The sequence below is a fragment of the Parasteatoda tepidariorum genome, chromosome 4 (genome assembly GCF_043381705.1).
Source record: "Parasteatoda tepidariorum isolate YZ-2023 chromosome 4, CAS_Ptep_4.0, whole genome shotgun sequence".
NCBI classification, from domain to species: Eukaryota; Metazoa; Arthropoda; class Arachnida; order Araneae; family Theridiidae; genus Parasteatoda; species Parasteatoda tepidariorum.
In genome coordinates, this window is record NC_092207.1 from 99,198,566 (window position 1) to 99,223,351 (window position 24,786).

Consider the following 24,786-nt stretch of genomic DNA (forward strand, 5'->3'; position numbering starts at 1 on the left):
TATATACAATAATTTTATTTACAAAGGAGGTTTACAAAACTATTACAGCCTATTTATTCTTTCTTCGTTTTAACAATGCATTCCTCAAGGAAATCTGAAAAAGCAAAATTTAAGTTGATATACATTTTTTCCTAAAACACTAAACAAAAATATGTTTTAATTTAAATTAAAGAATAAGCCAATTTTTTAATCTTTTTATTTAAAAAAAAATATAAAAAATCATGATTTTTATCGACCCTGTTAGTATTCGTATCACTGACATTTCCTATTTGATAGCACAAAAGGTGAAACTATACAATTAATATAGTTCATAAATATAATTAATAAATAAAATTTTTAATATCTTCTTAAGTAGATAATTCAAAAGTAAAAAGATTATCTAATATAGATTTTTATTAAGATAACTTTTATTACTTAACCAAAGAATGCTAAAACTTTGCTAATAAATTGTTTCAGTATTTAAATTTTCAAATTAAAGTAGCTTAATACACACCTGTTTATCTTTAAAAGATCGTTTTGTTTTGGACCTAACTTTGTGTTTTATCATCATAAATGCTTTCCGCTTGTTATGCTCCTTTTGAGTTTTACCAGCACTAGGATTTTTCTTATTTTTCTTAGCAAACTTTTCTCTTCCTTCACGACTTTCCTGCAAAAAATAATACAAAATATATTTAAGCTACATTAGCAGAAATCTTTTAAACCATTGCTATTTTATGAACTAAAATCACTCTCAAAACTTACCAAATTAATACATGAAAAGTTTTTATTACTTCACATTAGGATTCTAAAGTGCGTCTCTTAATAATCTTAATCTTGTCTTAAATTAATGCCCAGAATCAATTTCGGAAATATTTTTAATAATTATTATTTTAGACAGCTTGTAGTGTTAATTAATTTTAGTTGAAAGGTACAAATCTGTTGGGAATCATAAAGCTTTAAAAAAAATAAATAAAGAGAAGTTAAGTGTACATCCACTTCACACATGAAATTAAAAAAAAAAAAAAAAATGAACACAATGTAAACAAAAAAAAAATCAAAATATATATAGAAATTTGGACGTTTTTAATTTTCTTTAAAACCAATAGATATAATGTCACAATGGGTGAGATTTGGCAAAAATAAAAACCAAAAATAATTTTGTTTTCCAAAAAAAATAATAATAATAATAATAATAAATAAAAAAATAAAAAAAACTCTTGAAATTTATATAAATAAAATAATAAAGTTAGCAAAACATTTTTAGAATTGCAATATTTAAGTAAATAATAAAAACTGTGCTTATTAACAAAAATTCAATGCTTTAAATACAATACAAGTATTACATCAAAGGTCAACAAACAAATCCATAATAATTAAAAAAAAAAAATGAGAGAAAAGAAATTACCAGGACGGTAGCCAATCTTGTTTCCTTATTGGGTTTGGGTCTTTTGTGTAATTTTTCGATATCTTTTAATGACACAACTTCTCCTCTGAAAAAGAAAATACATAATAAACAAATGCAAAAAATAACTCATAGTTAATTTACTAATAACAAGGGTAATTATGACCAAAAATTAAAAACCCTAAAAAATTTTGCTGCAAACACTCGATATCAATTTATAAATTTTACATGTTTAATATATTTTTTTAAACTAAGATTTATATTTGAATTACCTACCAATGAAGAATATCACAACTTTTTAGTAACTAATTTAAGAAAGAACTAAAATCGTGTGAATATGAATCGCAACATTGGATTTTAAGAACGTGAAGATATGAATCGGTGCGTGGGATTTTTAAATCACGCATAAATACGATAATCGATGTTTCATACTATAAACTCTGGAATACGAATAACAACATTGGATTTTAAACTAGCGTGAATACGGATCGCTACATTGGAATTTAAAAACGTGAGATTACGAATCGTGATATTAGTGTTAAAAATGCATAAATACAAATTGCAATATTTTTAAATCAAGTGAATACGAATCACAATGTATGATTTTTAAATCACGTGAATAAGATTCACAATGTGTAACTTTTGAATCAGGTAAATGCGAATGTCGAAGTTTGATATCTAAATCAGGTAAATGCGAATGTCGAAGTTTGATATCTAAATCAGGTGAATGTGAATCGCGCTATTAGCGGATTCCGGTGTAGTTTAAAACATTAAAAACTGCAAAAATCCGACAAATAATAAATAAATAAAAATTGGTGGAAGAATCGCATGAATGAAAACACCTCGTTGCTGCGATTTAGAGAAAATGCAATAATTTAAATTTCAGAATGCAGAACTCAGGGTCGTATTATACATTTCAACTCGTATTAGTCAGCAAAACAATGGTTTTGAAATTAGCGGATCATGTCCTGCTCTTATAGCTTCTAGACCTGGAATGATGATACAATAAATCCGGAATTCTGGTGTACATTCAGAATGCAATCACTCCTGTAATAACTAGCTAAATTAAAATTTTCTGTGGCAGCTTCAAAACAATGAGTTAAAAATTACATTAAAAGATTTCACTATGCACCTATTAAGTTCTTCTGCATTCATGTCTTCTTCTGCCGCCTTTCGTTTCTTTCCTTTAGCAAATTTTACTTGTTTAGAAAGTTGAGCAATCTTTACTTTCTTAAACTCTTCTTGGGATAATATCCTATTCATGGAAACTGCCATTGCTTTTTCTTTGTTGCTTCCTTCACCACTCTTATTTTTATCTGAGGATGAAATTTTCTCATCATTCTGGTCATCCTGAGAATAATAAAGAATTCTGTTAATGTAACTATTACAATAGTTAGCAAAACAACATTTCAAAATTAACAATTTTTTTTAATAAAGTGGAAAATCTACAATTAAAAAAGTATTTTAAAAGTTAAACTTTACAAATACATTAAAAGTTAAATTGATTACTACATTTACATTCTATTCTGAATTTACATTTTAATTAAACATGAGTTTGGTACCAGAATTTACAGAGTCAGCACTATTTTAGAAAGTTCAAATTTATCTGAAACTTCAATACAGTCATGCCAGGATTGTAAATGTAAAAATTAAACTTAATTTAACAAATATTTAGCACAATTTGCAAATACACATAAAAAAAATTATATAATTATACTTCAGAAAAAACAGATGCTTTAAGCCCAATAAAAATAACATGAAGAAATGTTAACTCTCAAATAATAATATTAAACTAAAAATGTTTTATTTTGAGGAAAGAAATTAACAGAATTGTTATCTGATTTGTGCCTATTCAAATGAATTTCATTTGCAGACAACAAATACAATAAACGGAAGAATAAAGTATGTGTATTTGGTATAAAATCTTTATAAAAACAGAAAAACTATTCTTTATTTTTAGTAAATGAAGATTTTTATTATATTTAATTTTTTTTAATTTCTTCTCAGTTTATTTTCAACTAGCAATTTAGACGACAAAAAAAAAAAATCTGAGGTGGAAACAATTTGCAGATGCTGTGACAATTTGCAAATCTTTACTGGAGTGCTTCTACTACTGGGAAAATGAGTTACAATTATTAATTTACTTGAAATGAAGACCTACAACATATTAATACATTTGCTTAATTAGCAAAATTTGAAGTTAAAAGATTCAACATGGTTTAAAAGTCCAGAAAATTTTTTTTAATTTTCAATATCTACTTTTTCTTTGCAGTACAGTTCATTTTAAAATACAAAGTGCCTTTCAGAATTCTATAGATTAACTTTATAGAATGATTAAGTGAGTTTTGATCATCGACATTGAATGCTGATAGGCATTCAATTACTTTTCTTAATTCATAAACACATTTCATCTGGATCTCTTTATACTCTCCCTCCATAATTTATTTAATTCTTAATCGTCAATTCTTCCAAGGAAGTGCAATCCACAACTGTAACTTACTTCTTTCAGTTAATAAAGGACAGAATGAAATTTATTAATTATATACTACACATTTTTCAAAACTTGAAGAAATAGAAAATTCTAATTATTTAGACAAGAAATAGCAGAGTTTTCCATTTTTAATACATATGCCAAATACAGGGTTGCCACAGTAAAAAATGAACAAAAATATTTGCTTTTAGTAGCCTCAAGTATGAAAATAGTTGCCTAAAACTATAAAAACAGTTTTAGGCAACTATTTTTGAACAGGAGAAAAAATTTATCAAAAATAGTAGCCAAATAATTAAAATTGTAGTTAAATTGTCAAATACTATGATAAGGACGGGTTGATGTTATAAATTTTAAATCGTGATACATCGTCCGTTAGACATCGCGATTTAGCATAGGTTCAGAAATTACCTATGGGAAATCAATAAAAAAAATAAATAAATAAATAAATCTATTACCAAAGAAAATATTAATTCTAAACATATTCTACCATAATATCAATATCATTGCTTAATTTTTCAATTAAAATAATAAAGAAGTCAAAGTAAAAGCAAACCCAAGATTTATTTCATTTTTCTTAAATAAAAAATGATTTAAGATTTATTGGTTTAAAAATAATAATACTGCAACAAAATATTTTACATATGTGCATTAAAATTTAAAAAAAAAAAAAAAACGAAAGTAGAAAACAAACTAAAAAAATGTTCACTTCAGAAAAAAATTATTTTTTTAAAATTATTTGTTGGAAAAAAAAACATGCTTTTGAAACATCATTAGACCCTCTTTTATTCAATTATTTAAAATAATATAAAGTAGTATTAACTAATGGTCAAATTCTGTACTGAATAAATGTAAAAATATTTTTACTTATTTACTATTATTTTCGTTTTTGAAAATAAAATTGACTAAAGATTTATTTCTTTAAAAATGACACTGACTATCTAATAAATGATAAAACAAACAAGTATTGAAAGAATTTTAATAAAATTAAAAAAAAATACTTTAAGTACTAATGTTAAATTATTAAAAAGCGTCCAAACATTACTAAACTCTTTATCTAATTTTTAAAAAAAGATTTTTTTTTTTAAACTAATAACCCAACTTTTTTAAAACTTTGTTTTCAGTTTCTCAAAAATAAAAGAAAATTAAATAAAGGTAAGCTTTACTTTAATTTTTTTATAAATAAAAACAACTGAACATTTATTGGTTTAAAAATAATCAAATTATTTTACTTACCTACTTTAAATAAATTTGAAAAAAAAAACTAACATTTTATAACAAAATTAAGTACAAAATACCCCTATTAAATTGTATCGCAAATAATAATTGAAAAAACCCAATGAAGAAACTTTTTTAATTTTTATTTTGTTTTCATTGATCTATTGAGTTCAGAACGAAAGTTTAAGATAACAACGATTGTGCAGCAATCACAAAGTAACAGTAGGTCTACGAAAAATAAGTATAAAAATAACTTCGCTAAGAGTAAAAAAGTCTCCCAATAGTCGCCTATTCCTGAAAATAGTTGCTTTTTTAGCCTTTTCAGGCAAAAANAAAAAAAAAAAAAAAAAAAAAAATGCCATAGTCGCCTAAGGCCGAAAATAGTAGCCTTTTAGTAGCCTGTGGCAACCCTGCAAATAAAAATTTTATTTTACAAAACGCCATAATGATTTCCTAAAAGGATGGCTTTAGCATGTTTCGATATTGTAATGATTCCGTTATTGCAGATTTGTCTTTAAAAAGCGGCTGATTTCTACAGTTCACTGAATTTATTAATAGAAGTCACTGTATTTGATTTTATTGATCAAATGCGCAATTTGATTTTAATTAAATATGCATTGCTGTATTGGTTGCTACAAACTTCTCCAAAAACTCAAATTTCAGAAAATCAGTTTAAAATTATCCTACAAACTTAACTTTCAGAAAATGCAGAAACATAGTCCTTTTTAAACAGCTCAGAGAGGTTTGAAAGTCAGTTGACAAGAAAAATAAATAAATAAATATTTACCTCAGCAATGCTGTTTTCTACATCCTCTTCCTCATCATCTTCTTCCGCATCAGACAGTTCATCCGCTGAATGAGATACATCAATCCAACTACCATCACTATCATCTGCATTCTCTTCTTCGTCAGCCTTACTTTCTATAAATGACACCACTAGGTTAAATTACAATTATTTTAAACCATAAATTAAATAACTCTTCAACCATTCCACAAAATTGAAAGAAAAAAAAATGGTTTAAAATTATTAGTAACTTTGCATAGCTAGTGGAGGGAAAAGACCGCTTCAGAACTTTTTGAGTTAAAAGCATGAAATTATTACCAAGAAATTATTTATTCAATTAATTGAATAATTTCATGAAATTTACTACTTTCATACATAGTACAAATATTATAATATATTTATGCCATTTATATACATAAGTTAGTTTGGACCCTAAATTAATTTAGAGAGAGCTTATTCAGATTATGTTAAAATGCCAATGATTTTATTTAAAAAAACAAAAACTTTAGGGGAAAAAAAACTTTAGGTCAAACTTTTATGTACAAAAAGGAGACATTAATCGGATTCAAGGCACTCCCTATAATAAGATTTTAGGATCTTTACTCTTGAAAATCAAGTTTTATATATACATTATATTTGTAAATTTTTTACAGAAATCATCTAAAAGGAATAATTTATCGAAATAATCTTCAGAAATATTATAATCATTAATATTATTTTAAAAGGGTGAAAAGTAATATTATTTTATGGGTAGCAACAAAACTTTAGATGAAAGCATTGCATTTTTTCAACCAGTTAACTTGTGGGTAAAATTCTACTAAAATTTCTCAACTATACAGTACTTTTTCATTAAATAACAGATGTAAAAAAAATCAACATTTTTTTCATAATAATTAAGTTAGTAGCGAAAATTTTGGGAACTGCAAAGACAAACACTTTTTAACATAAAAAAGATATTAGAGAACTTAAAAAAAAAAAATAGCATTAAATATTATAGGAAAAGAAAATAAGATTTTTTAAAAAAAAATTATGGTATAAATAAATTGTGTTTATTTATAAGTTGCAAATATATTAACAATACTCTGTTTATAAATACAAAAATTTGTTAAGTGAAAAAAATGAAAAATAAATTAAGCACAGTCCACTAAATTAAAAAAAAAAAAAAAAGATGAACTATGTTGACATACAGTTTTTTGAAACCAGGTTAGAAACAAGTGTGTGCGCGTGTGTTTTTATTCTAATACCAGGAAAATTAAAAACATTAAAAATTCTAACAGGGTTCCCACTCAATTTGCAAAAAAATTCTCCGACTTTTCCAGGTATACCAGATAAATTTCAATGAAAATTGAGACCACATTTTCATCAGAAAACTTTCATTTGTTTTATAAGTAATATTAGATTTTCTGAGAAAAAAAAATATTAAATCAGGATGGGAACATTTCAGCTTGACTAAAATGAATTTGAATGAAATTTTTAGAACAAATAATTGTAATAGATGTAAGAATTATTTAACTCAAATCTCAGTAACTGATTACTGTTACTGACAATTTTAAAACTGGTTATTTTCCAGGTTGATAAACTTTGATTCCTGCATTTGTTATGCGAAATATAAGACTTTCTGTATAAAAAAATATTATTAAATGAGGATGAGAACATTTCAGTTTGACTAAAATAAAACAAATAACAATTTAAAACAAATAACTGTAATAGATGTAAGATTTATTTAACTCGAATGTCAATAACTGATGACTGTTACAGAGAATTTCAAGAGTGGTTATTTTCTAGGTATGAGATAGGAGAATTCCAGGTTTTTCCTGACCCGTGGGAACCCTGTTCTAAGAATATGTTCCCTAAAATAAAAATTTTCTTAGTGACTAAAAATATTTTCAGTTAAAAATTTCAGGCCTAAAAATCATTTTAGTGATATAAAAATGCAGAGTAATTTGATTTAAGTATAAATGAATAAGATAACAGTGAGTGACCATGCAACAGCATTAACAACACATTCATGATGATAGATATTTTTTTAATATAAAAGGATGCACATATGAGAACCAGTTTCCAAACAGCAAAAAATAAGACTTATTGAAGATAAAATAAGTAAATATTGGGATAAATATTAAGAACAATATATTTATATCAGGAAACATTATGAAGTTCTAAAAAGGCAAAAAATTTATAATGCTGTATTTATAATGGCATACTTATGTTTAAAAAATAATAATAAGTCATTGAAAATAATAAAGGTTAAAAGTTTGAAATAACCAGAAAACTTGATCATTTACTTTTATCGGGTTCATCTTTAGAAGGATCTAGTGATAGAACTTCTGCACCAGGAATAAAAGATTTCGCCTGTAATACACCGTACTCTAAAGGTTGTTCCTCTTTAGAAGCTTCAGTAGGCTTTCCCTGTTATTAAAAAAACAAATCTTTAAAAAAGTTAAACAAAAGCTCTAAAAATGCTTTAAGACTTAAATTAGAACAGATACATTCCTGAAAATTTTCAACACATTTAATTAAGCTTCAGCATTGCAAGAATTTTACTTACACTAGAATAATATTTGAATAAGTCAAGGTCTTCAAAAATATTTGAAAAAGAATAAACCAGTAAATTCTATTTCACTCAAACTATTTTATTTAAATAAGATTTTGACAAGACACACATGAAAATATTGTACAGTATTAATTGTATTATTAGTTGAAATATAAGTTGTTTGTAAGATTAAAATTATCGAAACAATTAATAATACTTCGAAAGAGAAGAAACAACATCAAAATTGTCTTGATTTTTAAAAAGCAAAACTTTAGCATTACCATGTCAAAAATATCCAGAAAACGAAATTTAAGCTTAGCATAAATTATTTTAATTGCAATATACATGAAAAAGAAAAAATTAAAAAAATTATATCAATACTATGGATTTTCAGATTCAATTATATCAATACAATACTATGCATGACAAAAAAAATAATTATACAAAAAAATATTTACACGGAATTTTCTCTGCAGCAATTTAGGATTGAGTTTTCGATATAGTTGAATCAAGGATCTGGCAGCCATCATAACATCTTAAAATAAATAAATAAACAGAAATTTGTTAATTATCACTAAGCTAATAAATTAAAAATCATTATTTAAAGCAGAGATGGCATGTTTCTTCCAAAGTGGAGTAAACCAGGGAAGAAACCGACCCGGGCGAAATTGGTTTATTTCAACCCAAGGGAAGGCATGAAAGAAATACTTTTTAATAAAGAAATATCAAGTTCTAAACTAAAATTTTAAACATTTAATTGCAATCTATATTAATTAATAACAAGATTTGAAATTAATGGTATACTGTTATTCCAATACCACTAAAATTTTATTTGGACTACCTTAAAATAAACTATCAGCAGTTCCCTTAACCAGCAATCAATATAAAGTACGCTGCATTGTTTTTATTTTTGTGTTTTTTACAAATGTACACATTTTTATCACAATTATGGTTGTAAACATTACACACGTTGTACATTGTAATTTTTCTCTCCTTTTTTAGAAAAAAAAAAAACTTTAATAGAGGCATAATAAACAGACCAATGAAAATATTTAGAATAAGAAAATTCGTTTAGTAACTAGTCCTTTAGACAAACATTCAATTTTTCAAATTTTTTTTTTTTATATCTAATAATAGTATTGATATAGTGACTGATCTGATATAGTGATAGATAGTGAAAAAGCAAAAATTTGAGAGAAAAATAAATTTAATGAATTTTTCAAGTTATTATCATTTGTTTTCATTTACTAACAACAGGCAAATTTGAATATTCTCATTTTAATTTTTGCATTATTTTAGAAATCTAAAGGTAATTATTAATTAATAAAGTAGTTCTAAGTTTCTGAAATAATATTAACAATAGAATTAGAATATTCTGACTCTTCTCTACAGTTTTTCTAATTGCCAACCATGAAATCTAAGCAGTCTAAAAAATGCTAGCAATAATAAAAGTTTATTTTTAGTTAATCATAAGATATTTATCAAAATGTTTCCAACAAAATGAACAGCATAGTTTTCCAATTTTACTGAAAAATAATAACAATAAAACCAGTATAATGTCTTGTTAATCAATAACAAATAATTTTTTTAAAAAATTAATTCTTATTCAATTCTATGTAAACAAACAGCTTGAACCTTGAAAATACTTTTTATAGAATAGTTGAAATTTTAAAAGAATAAATGGAAATATATTAGTAAAGAAAATATCTTCATACCTTCAAAACTAATGTCAAATTTTCATTTTAAATTTGTGAGGTAATACACAGATATTTTGTTTTAAAAAACAAATAAATTTCATAATGTGTACTCAATACAAATCTGATAAATTTGCATTGAGATAGAAAAATTAAAAATCATAATTAAGAGAACCATTTACATCTCTATTATATATATGGGAATGCAAAAGCTCACTTTTATTTTTAAATTTCTTGTACTGTACCAAATCTTGCAATAAATCTTGATCAATGCAAAAAGGGCTTCTGATGCATATTTCTCTTACTGCATTCAATCTGAATAAAGGGAATAAAGAAGACTAATTATTAAAAAACATGTATGAAAAATTATTTCCTAGGAATAAAAGCAATTTCTTTTTACCTATTACATAATTATTTTTAGTCACATTTTAACTTCAGAAAGTAAGCTCAAAGAGAGGAATTATTACTTCCTATTACTAATTCCAATTTATTTTGCCAATCAATATTCAAATCAGAAACCACTACCTTTTTAATAATTTGAAAGTTAAAAACAAGCTAATTGTGGATTCTTATTTACTAAAATAACAGAACTTGGTAAAGCAAACAATAAGCCTTTTCACCAAAGAAAATTAAAAAAAAGTCTCACTTTAAATAGTCTAAGCTAGAATCAGAACTTCAAAGAATTGTCTTTAAGAAAATAATTGTAGCTTTTAATTCCTGAATTTTCGTTATTACTCATGTGCAATATAAGTTATATAAATTAAAATATACATATATATATATATAAATAGGAAGAATTTTTTCAACTTTAAATTAAATAAATTATGCTTCTCAATTATTCTTTTCTGAAAATAATTTTCTTTATCATTTAAAATGGTGAACACTGTTTAATTTGAAGAAAAAAAAAACAACAACATGAAATGAAATGTGGTTAAAAATTTATAAATTCAACACCATCAATTCTTACCCAACTGTCATTACTTCAACAGAGTTCCTTTCAGTAATAAAATTATCAGAAATTGCTCGAAGAACGGGTTCTAATGCCTAAAGATATAAAATAATGATAAAATATCTATAATACCGGTTAAAATGCATATAAAAAGGTCAATTTTAATATATATCTTCTATAAGAACTTACATCTGGTGGTACATGTTCATGAGTTGCTTGTGCAGCAAACATCAAAATTTTTGTGACCTCTATAAAGCAACACAAAAGAACATAAATCTAACAACAGAACTTGCAAATATACAATTTCAAAAAGGGAATATCAGATAAATACTAACCTCTTTGGTGGGGCTTCATATATCGAACCAAGAAAGGATAGAAATTCAATAAAATCAACTGCAAAACATTAAAGAATTACAAATTCTGTATTGTTTCACCAAATAATGAATTCACTTTTAAACTCAAATTTATTATATTATCATTTAAATCAATAGTTTTTTTTGTCTTTCTTAAAGACAGTTGCAACATTCTATTAATCAACAGATTAAAATGTGCCAATCCACTAACGTTACAAACCAAGTTACACTCTATTTACATTAAGTTTTCTTTAATTACTCTTTTTGGCAACCTTGTTGAAATGGCACAAGATGGTAGAGCCATATGATTCAGATTTTTTAATGTTTATCGATTTGCATTTCTTAAAAGTTCTACGTAAATTATCAGCTGCTAATTTTAATATTACTTAAGCAGCATTCATATAATGTTAATTATTTCTTAGTACAAATATAGGAGTCACCCAGACCAGTTATTTTGCTTTTACTTCTCTCGTGCAAATTGATTTTCTTCTCAGCCAGTTCATTAAAAGGCGAATTTCAGAACTTTGCTCTATTAGGCTCTTAACCAGGCAAATAGTGTCCTAAAGCCTAGAAGTAGAGGAGTTACTAGAACTGTTTCTTTATAATAAAACTATCATAATAGGACTAGATAATATATTGAAAATACGTCAGGCAGGCTTTTCTGTTAGACTTCGGGAAAGATGATTATGAAGAAATATTTTCATATAATATTTGATATTTTTTGTGAATTTTGTTTTCTGTGTTAAGATGTTTTTCTTTTATTTCTCCCATGTGATAAGTCACTTAGTACAAAAATGTATAAAACTAAATAAGATACAATAAACAAATTGCTAAAAAAAAAAAAGACAAATCATTTTGATGAAAAGTATGAAGTAAATTAGAAGATCATTAGAGCTGAGAGGGAGCAATCTAAAACTTTTCAAGAGTAAGAAGAAAAGTTTAAAATTTAGGAGTTATTAATCAAATTTTGAATCTTAAGTTACATATCCTTGTTTTTTATGATTCATTTTAATTCTTAATGATTTATTTTTGCTTTTAAACTTAAGAACTGTGAAGTGCTGAAATTTTGATAATCAGATTTGGATTTTGTTATCTAAACATCATGCTAAATAAATGACACAAAACTATTACTGGAATGTCAACCTGTTGCGTTATTTTTCAAAAATAGAACTGAAATTTTTAAATAATAATACTAAACACAATTAATAAAGAGATTTCATTTTTGAAACAATAACTGTAAATGAAAGCAAACATTCATAATTTTTTATTTTATATATAAAAAATATTTTTTTAGTTTTTAAAAATTTTCTATTATTTAGCATTCAAAACTTAAATATGTAGTACTAGTACTTATCATTAAAAATTTGTTCCACTATAAAAAACAGTTATATGGTCTATATCACAACTGAAATAAATAGCAAAATATTGCAAAACAAACTGCAGTCTAAAATTTTTTAATGATACAAATATACATGGTCCTTGATTTGAGGTAACTTATTACACAATATTCACATTAAAATAGAAAAGTAAGGGAGTTATAATTAGGGCATACAAGCACCTTTCAAGCACTCAAAAAATATTTTTTATCACCTTCAAAAAAAAAAAAAAAAAAAANAATTTTGAATCTTAAGTTACATATCCTTGTTCTTTACGATTCATTTTAATTCTTAAAGATTTATTTTTGCTTTTAAACTTAAGAACTGTGAAGTGCTGAAATTTTGATAATCAGATTTGGATTTTGTTATCTAAACATCATGTTAAATAAATGACACAAAACTATTACTGGAATGTCAGCCTGTTGCGTTATTTTTCAAAAATAGAAGTGAAATTTTTAAATAATAATATTAAACACAATTAATAAAGAGATTTCATTTTTGAAACAATAACTGTAAATGAAAGCAAACATTCATTATTTTTTATTTTATATATAAAAAATATTTTCTTCTATTATTTAGCATTCAAAACTTAAATATGTAGTACTAGTACTTATCATTAAAAATTTGTTCCACTATAAAAAACAGTTATATGGTCTATATCACAACTGAAATAAATAGCAAAATAGTGCAAAACAAACTGCAGTCTAAGATTTTTTAATGATACAAATATACATGGTCTTTGATTTGAGGTAACTTATTACACAATATTCACATTAAAATAGAAAAGTAAGGGAGCTATAATTAGGGCATACAAGAAAAAAAAAATTAGGATCTGTGCAGTAATAAAAAAAAAAAATATTTTTCCTATTGTTTTAAGTTCTTAATTTACAAACAGGAAATCAAAAAATTTTGAAAATCACGCACTTTTTTGCAATTTACAATGACAATCGATACGGCAAAGAAAAAATCGCTCTTTAAAAGTTAGAAAACTAAGCACTTTCTACAAACCCCAAATAAAAGAAGCACCTTTAAGGGCTTTTAAAAAACATAAATAAAAAATAAGCACCTTTAATCACTTTCTAAAAACGCTATGTACCCTGTTATTTATGATTTTTTTCCCTGCAAGATTTAAACTTACTTCATGAATTCCAACAAGTCTTGAGATAAGATTCATAATCATTAACTTTATTTCATATCGTTCATTCATTGCTTGTAAAGTTTTCAGTAACTTTTCTGCCATGCCTGCAAGAAAGAGTGTAAGATTAATGGCTTTTAATAGAAATGGACATTGAATCGCTGTAGTATAAAACTTAATGATGATGCTCTTACAGGGAGTAAGCAATTCAGAGATAATTATACTTCTAATTATTCATCAGGAAGTACGGCAATTTGAAATGCTTTTTCATAGCAATTCCTTATTAACAACTCTCGCACAGACGAAGGTACAAGCACATTATAAAAACTAGCCAAAAATTTGAGAAAACTTGATTTATAGGCATTAGCTTTGGTAAATAAAAAATTATACATTGAATTCAAGTTAAAAAATAAAAGAATGAAATATGGTATTTCCACCATATGCAGCATTAGCAGTCAAGAGCATTTAAATATAAAAAATTCCTCAATTCCTGCTATATTCTAAAATAAAAAGCAATTTTTTTCAAAATTTTCTCAGAAAATTTTAACACCTCGTGCCATTTTTTTGTTAAACATAGCAATTTTAAATTCGAAAACACCTCCCCCACTTTATAACATTGATTACCCATTATTAGAGCTAATTCAACTGCATTAAAATCTTCTGAATCTTGTAGTATAGATCACTTTTCAATGTTTCTGCAAAATATTAACTTTTCACCTGACTATTTTATTAGTCAAAATTAAATTCCTTAATATAGGAAGTCAATAAATTGATATTCAAATTTTGTCTTAACAGAAAATTTTAATAACTTTGATGAATAGTTAAGGATAACAGACAACTTTGAAATAGTGTACTTTATTTATACACACTGTATGAAATTTATCTAGCGAAAGAAGTAAAAATTAGATAATAAATAAATTATTTGACAAAAAAAAAATGCACTTACAAATTGAAAGACAAATTATAACAGGAATAACAATTCTACTTAAATTTGTAAACCTCCTTTTTTTTTAATATTTAAAAAATTTTTTTTTTAAATAAATCTTTATAAAATATTTTTAAATAAAAAGTATAATAATAAAAGTATAATATTTTTATCTAAGAAATATACAACTGCAGCATTTGTACATCTGGGCTTTAGTAATAACTGGGCTAATAGCTTTAGTAAAATGGTATTTGCATTTTTCTTTTTTTTAAATATTAAGGAATAATTCTAAATTTTTTTTTTAGCAATCTTAAAAAGAAATTTAATTATGCTTTTTGTTGTAAACCTTTATAATTTAATGCATTTAGTACAAATTTTTTTTAGCATTAAGGACAAAATAAGTGCCTATACAATCCGTTTTATAGTTATCCTAGCAAGCTAATTAAAACAACAGTTTAAGTTTGCTAATAAAATTTGAAAGATGAGCTTTATAATATAGTGCTTTGTTTCTGTACTTCATGCATAAGTCTATGTCATATAACATGCCATGATACATCAGGTCTTGAGAAATGGAAAGTGTGACAGAGATGAAAGGTTAAAAATATTGAAAGATTTTGACATTATTTTATAAACTCTTTTCATCAAAAAACACAAAATAGGAACATTAAGCATACTTTTTTATTTGTTTGAAACCTACACAACTAATAATCTTTACATGTAAGTTGAATGGCAATTACCAATAACAGTGCATTTGTCAAAACTTGCAACCAGATGACACTTTATATTATACTAATATAATTCTAGCAATTTTTTTTTAAAAAACTCAACTAAAAAAAGTTCTTTATTGTTTTTCCTTAAAAAAATAAAATATTTGGAAAAAAAAAACTTATACACCTATTGTCACATACTTCAAGTTTCGTGTTGTCCAAGTCAAACGGATTTAATTTTATAATATTACGAGAAAGAGAATAGGGGAAGAAAATTGAAAAACTGGAAACAATATATACTCACTAAAGAAACTCAAAGTATCTATAATTTTTCAAGTAGTTGCGTACAGATTAGGTTTGAGTCACCAGGTAGAGATGCTGGATCAGTCAACATTTCAATATAAAGTTACAATAATACACAACACAATAGAAAAACCAGTAAGAACATACAGCCCTTTTAGTGCTGCAAATTGTATATTAAGGTACATAAATCAACAATTCATCCATTTTTTTAATCATAATTTTTATTTGTGCTGCATTGTATTCAGTATTTCAAATTAAATGTTTGTTAGAATATGTTGCTTTACAAACCTTGAGGATCATGAAGCAGATGTATAGCAGAAAAATCAAATACTTCTTTAGATTTTTTCTTTTTCGATTTCTATATTAAAAAAAAAGAGAGAGAGAGAGTTAAATTAGATCACACAAAAGTGCCAAAAAGAAACAATTTTTAAAACACATGGCAACATTTTAAAATAAAATAACTGAGTCAACATTAAATCCTGCAACTTACTTTTAACACTTGTTTTGTTCTTTTTAGAATTCGCATCCTTTTCTTGGTTTTTTTATTAACTTTATTAGCAGACATTACATCTCTGACTGTTGGAGTGTCATCTTCACTCTATTAAAAACAAGTTTCAATTTAAAAAACACATATCCCAGTATTAGCAATCAGATTATTATAAAATCTCTTTGAAAACTAGAGAACATAGAACAAAAAAAATTACGTACAACTTGAAACATTTTTATTAACTCGGTGGCAGAATTGTGATGACATTGTTGCAGAGTTCTTGCAGAAAGATCTTTCCTTTGGGAAGTAAAAAATTTTGCTTTTCTTTTCTGCAGAAATTTTCAAAAGATTTTATATTTCCTTCACAATTATATTCCAAAGATATTCCTTTCAGAATTATATTCATTCCTTTCTTGCACATCCGAGTGAAAAAAATTATTTTTTTGATTTTTCTATTCTCATTTGCAAAATTTTTGTTTTTCTTTTCTGTAGAAATTTTCATTCTATATTTTCATGCAGTTATTACTACTGATTCCCACATAGCTTTTAAAATCCGATATTTTCAATACATTATTTGTTACAACAACTGAATCTCGAAATGAAAACACACACACATTTAGTAACTCCCTTTTGAAGAGTCCGATTCATGTGATTTCACGGTCGATCTTTTTTTTGGTAGTTACTTAACAAATTTTGTGATTATTTAAAAATTTAAGGCCGAATTATAAAATGTGAAAAAGGAAATAATTAGTGCATTATCTTCCTACAAAATGCGAGAATATAGCCCATAATATTCAAATAACAAAAATATCACACATCCAATTAAAAAAAATTACTTTATTTGATTCAATTTTAAATTTATCTATTATGACTTAAATTACTAGCATGTATATTTGTTATTTTTAAGTATCTTGCAGAAAGATATCAGAATTAGAAAGGTATGTTGCAGAAAGCCTGAAAAAATTTTGCCACAGTCTTAATTAACAATATTATTATCTTATTTTTGCAAGTTATGTCTTTGCAAAATATTGTTTTCCTGAAGAAGCGCTGCAACTTCTCTGTAGTCCGTTTTTAGCTCACTTAAAACATAATCCAGATTAAAAATTTATTGGAAAAATCACCATAACACTCATATAAAATAGAAACAAAATTTATGAAGTAATACACTTAGAAGTATGTATTTGTACCTAAGAGATCGGTGAATTAATTTTATTGGATTTCAATTCCAATACAAACAATACTAAAAGTGAAAAGTCTGAACAAAGCAACAACAAATTTAAAACCACCTTGAAATTTAATTCTACTGCACAGGTTACGCTTTAATGTAGATAAAATATTAAATAACCAACAAACCTCTGAATCACTATCCTTTTCTTCCTCTTCATCAACACCTAAAAAGAACTGATGAGCAGCAACTAAAATCTGAAAAATGAAAAGAAAGCAAGTAATTATAAGTTACTATAAAATATTATTTTAACTTGACAACAGTGAATACAATTACCTATTTTATTAAATACTTATCAAACATAAATGAATAATGTTTTTTCCAATATTTATTACTAATAATAAAGACAATGAAGAAATAATTAGTCTATAGACAGCACTAGAAATACCTTATTTGAATAATTTATACCTTATTAACATCCGAAAAACATGCAGTCGCAATGGCATTGACAGTTTTAGCATCCCTCCAAATGTGTCTCTTGTAAAGTTCAATCATTATATCCTAATCAAAAAGAGAAGAGAATACTGAAGGATTTAACTTATCATAAATTTGTCCTATGATTCTAAAATAATTTATTATATATTATTTCAGAAATAAAAGAAAAAAAACAAAGTTTTTTTTCTCATTTTAAAAAGAAAAAATAATTGTATTTATATTAGAATAATAGGGCAAAATGTTTTATCCTAAGCTTTAACAAACAGAATATAATGTCTTAAAAAAGATGTATTGTTTAGATACTTTTAATGTATATAATTTAAACATCTTTTACCAATGATACTTTTGCAGCAGTTGCGTTACGATCACTCAGCATTTTATACATGAAATTCTGAAGCACCTAAAGAACAAAAAGAATTTAATTAGGGGGCACACATTACATTTTTTTAAAAATTATTAGTAAAGAACAAAATAAAATAATATTTTTTAAGCTTGAAGAAAACTATCACACATTAATATGCTTCTGATACTAAAAAAATAATTTTCAAAGTGCTGCTGGTTTTGCGCAAGTGTTACACTCAGTTTAATTTATCTTGGTTTGATTTTATTAAGAAAACATAAATAATATTATTTATGTACGATATTTCTCAATTCACAGAAGTTTAAAAGATAATTTGTTCTAGAAATGTTCTTTCATTTTTTGAAAGAACAACATAACTTTTAAAGAACAGGATAAAAACATTTTATATTTTAATAAAATATGACTGTGAGTGAGGATTCTTCTACAAGATCAGATGTTCGGAACATTGTGAAAAAAAAAAAATTTTTTTTTGGGGGGGGGGGGGGATTTCAGTTTAAAAGATTTTTCGGCCAACTAAATCCATGACTTTCTTTAAAAAATAGTTGAAATCATGACATTTTATGACAAAATTTGTTCAACACCGAAATCCATGACTTTCCAGTTGCGTGAATAACATGTATATAGATACACCTGTATTTGTACAAAAAAGAAAAACAATAAGGTTCAAATAATTTTATGCTTTAGTTGAATAGCATAATTATATATTTCCATTTAATTTTTAAGATCAATGTTACATAATAAAGCATTTGTTAAATGTAGACATGAAAATTTTGTAATAGAACCAGGAGGGCAACACTCATTTAAATAAACAGTATAAATCATAAAAATTATTATAATTAATAAAAAAATAAAATAAAAACTTACACTATTGACTTTTGAATTTTTATGCTTAGAATTTATCTTTTTCAAATCAGCCACAATGTGAATCTGCAAATATTTGCGTAATACCTTGTCCTTGCAACGAAGCAATTCAAAGCACAGCGTAATTAATTCAGTGGGATCAATAATACCTCTGTTTCTCATTAATATCAAAGCCTTGCAAAAACCCTACAAATATACAAAGTAAAAGGAATATTTTTAATAGCTTAATTATAATACACAAATAAAATATTTTTCAGGGGATCAAAAAACAGCTAAAATTTGCTGTATTTCAAAAAATTTCATGAATCGATTCGATTATATGTGTTTCGATTAACTCAGATGGTCAGGAAATATAATGTCCCAGGCAAGCAAATTTCCTAGACTATCGAACTCATACGAATTTGGAAAAGAGTTCAAGAAACAAAGTAAAGATATACAAAATAATAGAATTACGAAGAACAATTAAAATTATACCAAAGAAAGAGAATGAACATAATATTTCAGGTTATACAGTCAGACTTCTATTGAACAAATTTCCATTTTGCGATTTTTTTCAAGGAACCAAGAACATTTTGAAAATTTCTTCGTAAATTAACTTCCAATTAGCGAAGAGAATTTTCCATTTATCGAACTTTTTTTTTTTAGATCCTCTTTCCCTATTTCTCAGAATATTTCAAACTTGTTGACGCATTTTATGGGGAAAATGACCAGGAATTGATTTTCGAAGTCACTTAACTTTTAGAGGAAGCAGTAAACTCCCTTTTACCTTGCATTCCAAACGAAAAACTCAGACAAAATTAACGAATTTTATCAGTAGCAATTAAACTTAACAACGTGTTTGGTAATGTATGTTTAAAATTACTCTTATAATAAATTCAGCTATAATTTTATACATAAATTTAGATTTTTTTTAAGTCGAAAATGTATGTAGCATGACAGTGTAACACTGGATAATGTTTTACTCTATTTTTGCTTTCCATGCAGATTTCTTTTATGGCTAAGATCTATAAAATAAATAGTAAATACTAGTTTACAAGATAAAGGTGAATCAATTGCTGTTTAAATTATGTCTAGTATTCATGAATTTAAAACCTGTTTTGTGTTGTTTAAGCATTTCAAAAGGTGATTTTTTGTCCAACGAATTTTCCATATAACGAACTTATTATCAGAGTTTATCGACTTCGTTAAATAGAGGTCAGACTGTATCAATAATTAGAGCAACTAGTACAAATGAACTTAACCCTTCCGAGGAATAGTCCTCAGGGGGGAAGGATTCTCTGGTAGTCTGCAACCTGGACAATATGATTCTGATGAATAAAAAGTTTACTAAACATAATAATCAAATACTAAATTATAATCAATTTCAAGTCTAATGATTCTCTTCTTAATATCAAATTGAGTATTGGCAAAAATCATACTTTTTACATTTCATGAAAATAAACTAAATTTCATTATATATTTACCATTCTCATACTGGGATCTAATACTTGGTCATATTCTCTAAGAATATTCATAATTTCTGAGGGAAAGTCTTTTAGCTCATCTTTATAATAAGTAGAAACCTAAAAATCATATAAACATAAATAAAATTCATAGTTTTAATTATTACATGCAGTGAAAAATAATATTGGACAAAGATGAATAGTATAAAAACAAATGGTTTATCATTTGATTTAAGCTTATTAACATAGACCAAGATTACATTTGGCCAAACAAATGCAATTTAAATATCAAAAATTAAAAAATCATTAAGAAATTTTTTTATTACTCGATGCATTTAATGATGTTTAACGCTTATTGAAAAAAAATTCAAGCTTTAATGGCAGAATTATTACAAATTTGTTTATTTATTAAATGTGCAAGATTTTTTATTACTGGTATATTATTTTAAGTTTCTATTATTTGTTGTCTGAGTTATAAGGCTGTTCAAAAGATTACTAATCAAAAGGAATTATCTATGTAAACAAGGTTTCTGAAATGGTAGATACAAGACATGGAAAGACTGTCTAAAATGGGAAAATGAAAGAATCTATACAATAATAGATTTCGCTACAATAATTTTTCAAGAATTTTCATAAAAACATTAAGGCAAAAAATAAGATTATCATATGAAGGAATTGGAAGGATATCAGTACAGATTAACACAGAAATATTACTGATAAAGCACAGTATTAAGCTTGATATATGGTAGTTTTGTATTGAAATATTAACTAAATGACATGGAAAAAAAAAGAGATGTAAATAAAGGCTAACATATTAGAATATAAATTTCAAAATTTTTTATTCAGTATTACTGCAGCATATGCTATGTTTCCCCATATAAACATATCACAAATAAACTGTTTTACTTCCATGATTATTTGCTTTTAAATTTTGAAACATTTAGTCAAATTTTAAGCTGTGAAGGTCCTAATCACAGTTCTTCAAAGATGTGTGTTTTTTAAATTTTTTTACTGTACTTGTAAGCACGGAAAAGTATGATGAAATGATTGGGAAAAAGTGAAGAGAAAAGATTTTGACTTTAAAAAAAAAAAAAAGGTATTGTGTTTGAGTATGATTGTGCGGCATACACTTGTCCAGAATCCACTCTGCTAACGTTTTTATAAAGTTAAAGAATTGTCCGTTTTTTTCCCAATCATCTACACTGCCTATATAAATTAAGAAGTATGTTTAATTGATTTTGAAGTGATTGGTAGAATCTTATGGTGAGAGACTATCCTTTATAGTTCAGATGCATGTTGTCTTGAATAGGTGTTGACTTTTCTGCATTATGTGTTAAAAGTATTGCAAGTGAAAAGATTTAAGATGACTATGAAGCCAATATTTTATTTCGGTGCATCTGCTAGATATAAGGGTAGTTTTAATTTAAAGACATTTTGAAGGAAATAAAAATAATGCATGGTTTATAAGCTTTACCAGGGGTCTGTCCAGGCCAAATTTACCACTGTTCAGCGGTACCTTCACAAATTCAACTTTGGGAAAATTAGTAGTTTCACAAAAGACTTTTTCTTAAAATTTTATTTTTGTATCCCGTAAGAAACATATTTTTGCGTTGATTTTTTAATATAATTTTTAATTTTCGCAAATTATGTCTAAATTTTCACAAAATAAGTACCTCTCAGAAAAACCTAGACAGACCCTTGCTTACTTCAATATGTTTATTGCTGCATCTTTCTTGACATGAGACGTCAGTTTAATGTCATTAATAATAGTTTTGAGTGTTTAGCTATATTTTTTTTGTGAAATTTGCAGCAGATTGATAATAAAACTGTTACATTGGGGAAAGATTTGATTCAAATTTTCATTTCTGAAATGTGTTCTAAAAAAATGTTACAAAATGACTACTAAAAGTGAATTTAAATTTAAAAGGGTTGCAATATTAGAATTCAGTTTTAGCAATTTTATATTTTAGATCCGTCGTTGAACAGCCAAACCAATTTTTGGGTTTACGACTACTAATGTTCAACTCCGTAGCCATATCAACCAATCCAGAAGACAAGGAAACTCCTGGATCAGTACCCCCAAAGGTATTGATTTGTTATGGGCACATGAAGGGCTTTACGATTCGACAGATTTAATGTGCATCAGTCACCATTTACTACACGGGGAGTCTTCAGCCATTGGGGATCGAACCCACGAACTCTTGGACATGGGCCCAGCTCCCTACCAACCAGGCTATCCCAGCCTAGTTTTAGTAATTGACAAAAACAGATTCTTTAATTTGGCAATGCCAATGAATATGCCTCAAGAGTCATCAGTGAGAAAAAATCCCCTAACAGCAGGTGCACAACAAACCAGTATCAAAATAGAAACATATTTTCATATGCAGAATAGCATCTAACTTGAATTGTAAATTAATACCTAATATTCATAAGTCATAATAGCTAATTTCATCTTTTCCTTTAAAAAACTTTGAACCTAGCTTTGACCCTTCTGTAACAAGTAAAATCGATTGAGATAAATGTGGTTTTATATAATAGAATTATTGAGAGTCACGCTCATCAAAAAGAAACAACTAAAATTCAAAAACTCTACTTCCATTAATGATTATAGGAATTTGAAAAATCAAAAGGAAACTGCTGAAAATTAGCAATAAACGATGAGAACATAAGATGGAATGAGTCCTCTAGTCCTAAATCATATGTGCCAAAATCTGGTAACTCAAATACAAAATTTACTTGAAACTAAAACTTAATGCTCTCAGGTTTATATTTTTATTTGTAATCAGGCAACATGTTTATAAAGATAAAGGCCTAATAAAAGTCAAGAACTCGTACACTAAAAAATCAGTAGTATGAATAAAAACCATCATCAATCAAAATAAAAATGCACTTTTCTTGAAGTAAGGATTTTCACCCAAATCCTTCAAATTTCTGAGTGTAAGGACAACTAACACCGTCTTCTCCCTAACATATAAGAAATATCTCCCATTTTTAAAGACTTTTTTTCTTTTAATGTTATTTTCAGGAAATTTTTTAACAGGCACTTTCTGAAACTCAATGCACTCAAAGTGCAAATATAATAAACTTTAATCTGAAAGAATCATTATCGATTCCATATAGAATTATTATACTTTGTATAGGTCCTGTAGAATCATTATATTTCGCTTTCAAAAATACCCTTAGAAGACAGTTAAAGAGTTTTAATAATTAGTTTACAAATTTGTATGTGTAAAGCGATTAATTTAAATAAACACTGAGTATAGGTTTTTAAAAAATAACACAAAATCACTTTCCAAAGAGAAAACCATACCTGAGCAAGGAACATGACTAAAGAGGCTACATTTTCATAATATTCGCCAGGATTATCTTTAAACAGAATCAATAAAGATTGATAGTGCTGAAACTGCTGAGTAAACTGCAAAAAAATTTTTTTTAAAAACTCATCAAATCCAGTCAGGAGTTACATTAAAATATAGGAAATTTGGTTTCATTTAAAAAAACAACAACAGGGATTTATAATTTTATACAAATTGTATAAAATATTGCAAACTTTAAAACATAATTTTCTTTTGTGTTTATAAATGACAAGAATAGAAATGAATGACATATAATTACTTCATCACAGATATATTTAAAAGCAAACATATATAAATGTTTTTAAATTTATATAGCTGTTTAAACTTATTTGATACGGAATTAGTATTTGAAATGTTTACTTCTTCATAGTATGAATAGGCATCTCTTTTAATTAAATTTTGCAATTGCAATATGTTGTAATTTAACTTATCACTAGACGTTTCCTTCATTGAAGATTACTTAAATACCTAATTACAAAGTAAAATAAATACTCAGAAAATATTTTAATAAACTATCTCCAATTTCCGACGTAAGTACGTGAAGGTAAACAAAAACATGTGTAGAATTTATTAATATCAAAGTTACAGTTAAATTTTCAGGAGAGATTTTTTGAAAAATAAAAAATTGGGGTATGCGATTTCGGAGATGAGAGGGAAAACCTGAGAAAAACTCGCCAATCAAGCTGTCGTTTACGTCTCCAGATTCTCTTATGCCAAATTTTTACATAAAGTGTGAACTGTCCTTTAGAGGCTAAATGGGACACTCGGAAACC

At 25.9% G+C, this 24,786-nt stretch overlaps 1 protein-coding gene across 1 annotated transcript; it reads right to left on the reverse strand.

Annotated features, from left to right (window-relative positions):
• Positions 1–24,752, reverse strand: LOC107441207 (SDA1 domain containing protein Mys45A). The gene is made up of 21 exons (XM_043041929.2): positions 24,374–24,752; positions 23,968–24,072; positions 20,679–20,777; positions 19,219–19,401; positions 18,328–18,393; positions 17,967–18,059; positions 17,687–17,755; positions 16,337–16,444; positions 16,135–16,204; positions 13,915–14,018; positions 11,383–11,440; positions 11,237–11,295; positions 11,066–11,142; positions 10,316–10,413; positions 8,863–8,939; positions 8,157–8,280; positions 5,875–6,008; positions 2,514–2,731; positions 1,385–1,469; positions 494–646; positions 1–94 (listed from the first exon to the last, which is right to left on the reverse strand). The coding sequence occupies exons 1-21, from the start codon at positions 24,461–24,463 to the stop codon at positions 50–52; spliced, it is 2,115 nt and encodes a 704-aa protein (XP_042897863.1). The 5' UTR covers positions 24,464–24,752; the 3' UTR covers positions 1–49.
• Between the last annotated feature and the right edge of the window lie 34 nt (positions 24,753–24,786).

Bases quoted from the DNA above. Each gene is read 5' to 3' on its own strand.
- LOC107441207 (XM_043041929.2), bottom strand. From the start codon at position 24,463: ATGAAGGAAACGTCTAGTGATAAGTTAAATTACAACATATTGCAATTG. The intron at 20,778-23,967 runs GTATGGTTTTCT...TATGATTTTTAG, and splicing joins TAGTCATGTTCCTTGCTCAG to GTTTCTACTTATTATAAAGA. The intron at 2,732-5,874 runs GTAAATATTTAT...TATTATTCTCAG, and splicing joins TAGAAAACAGCATTGCTGAG to GATGACCAGAATGATGAGAA.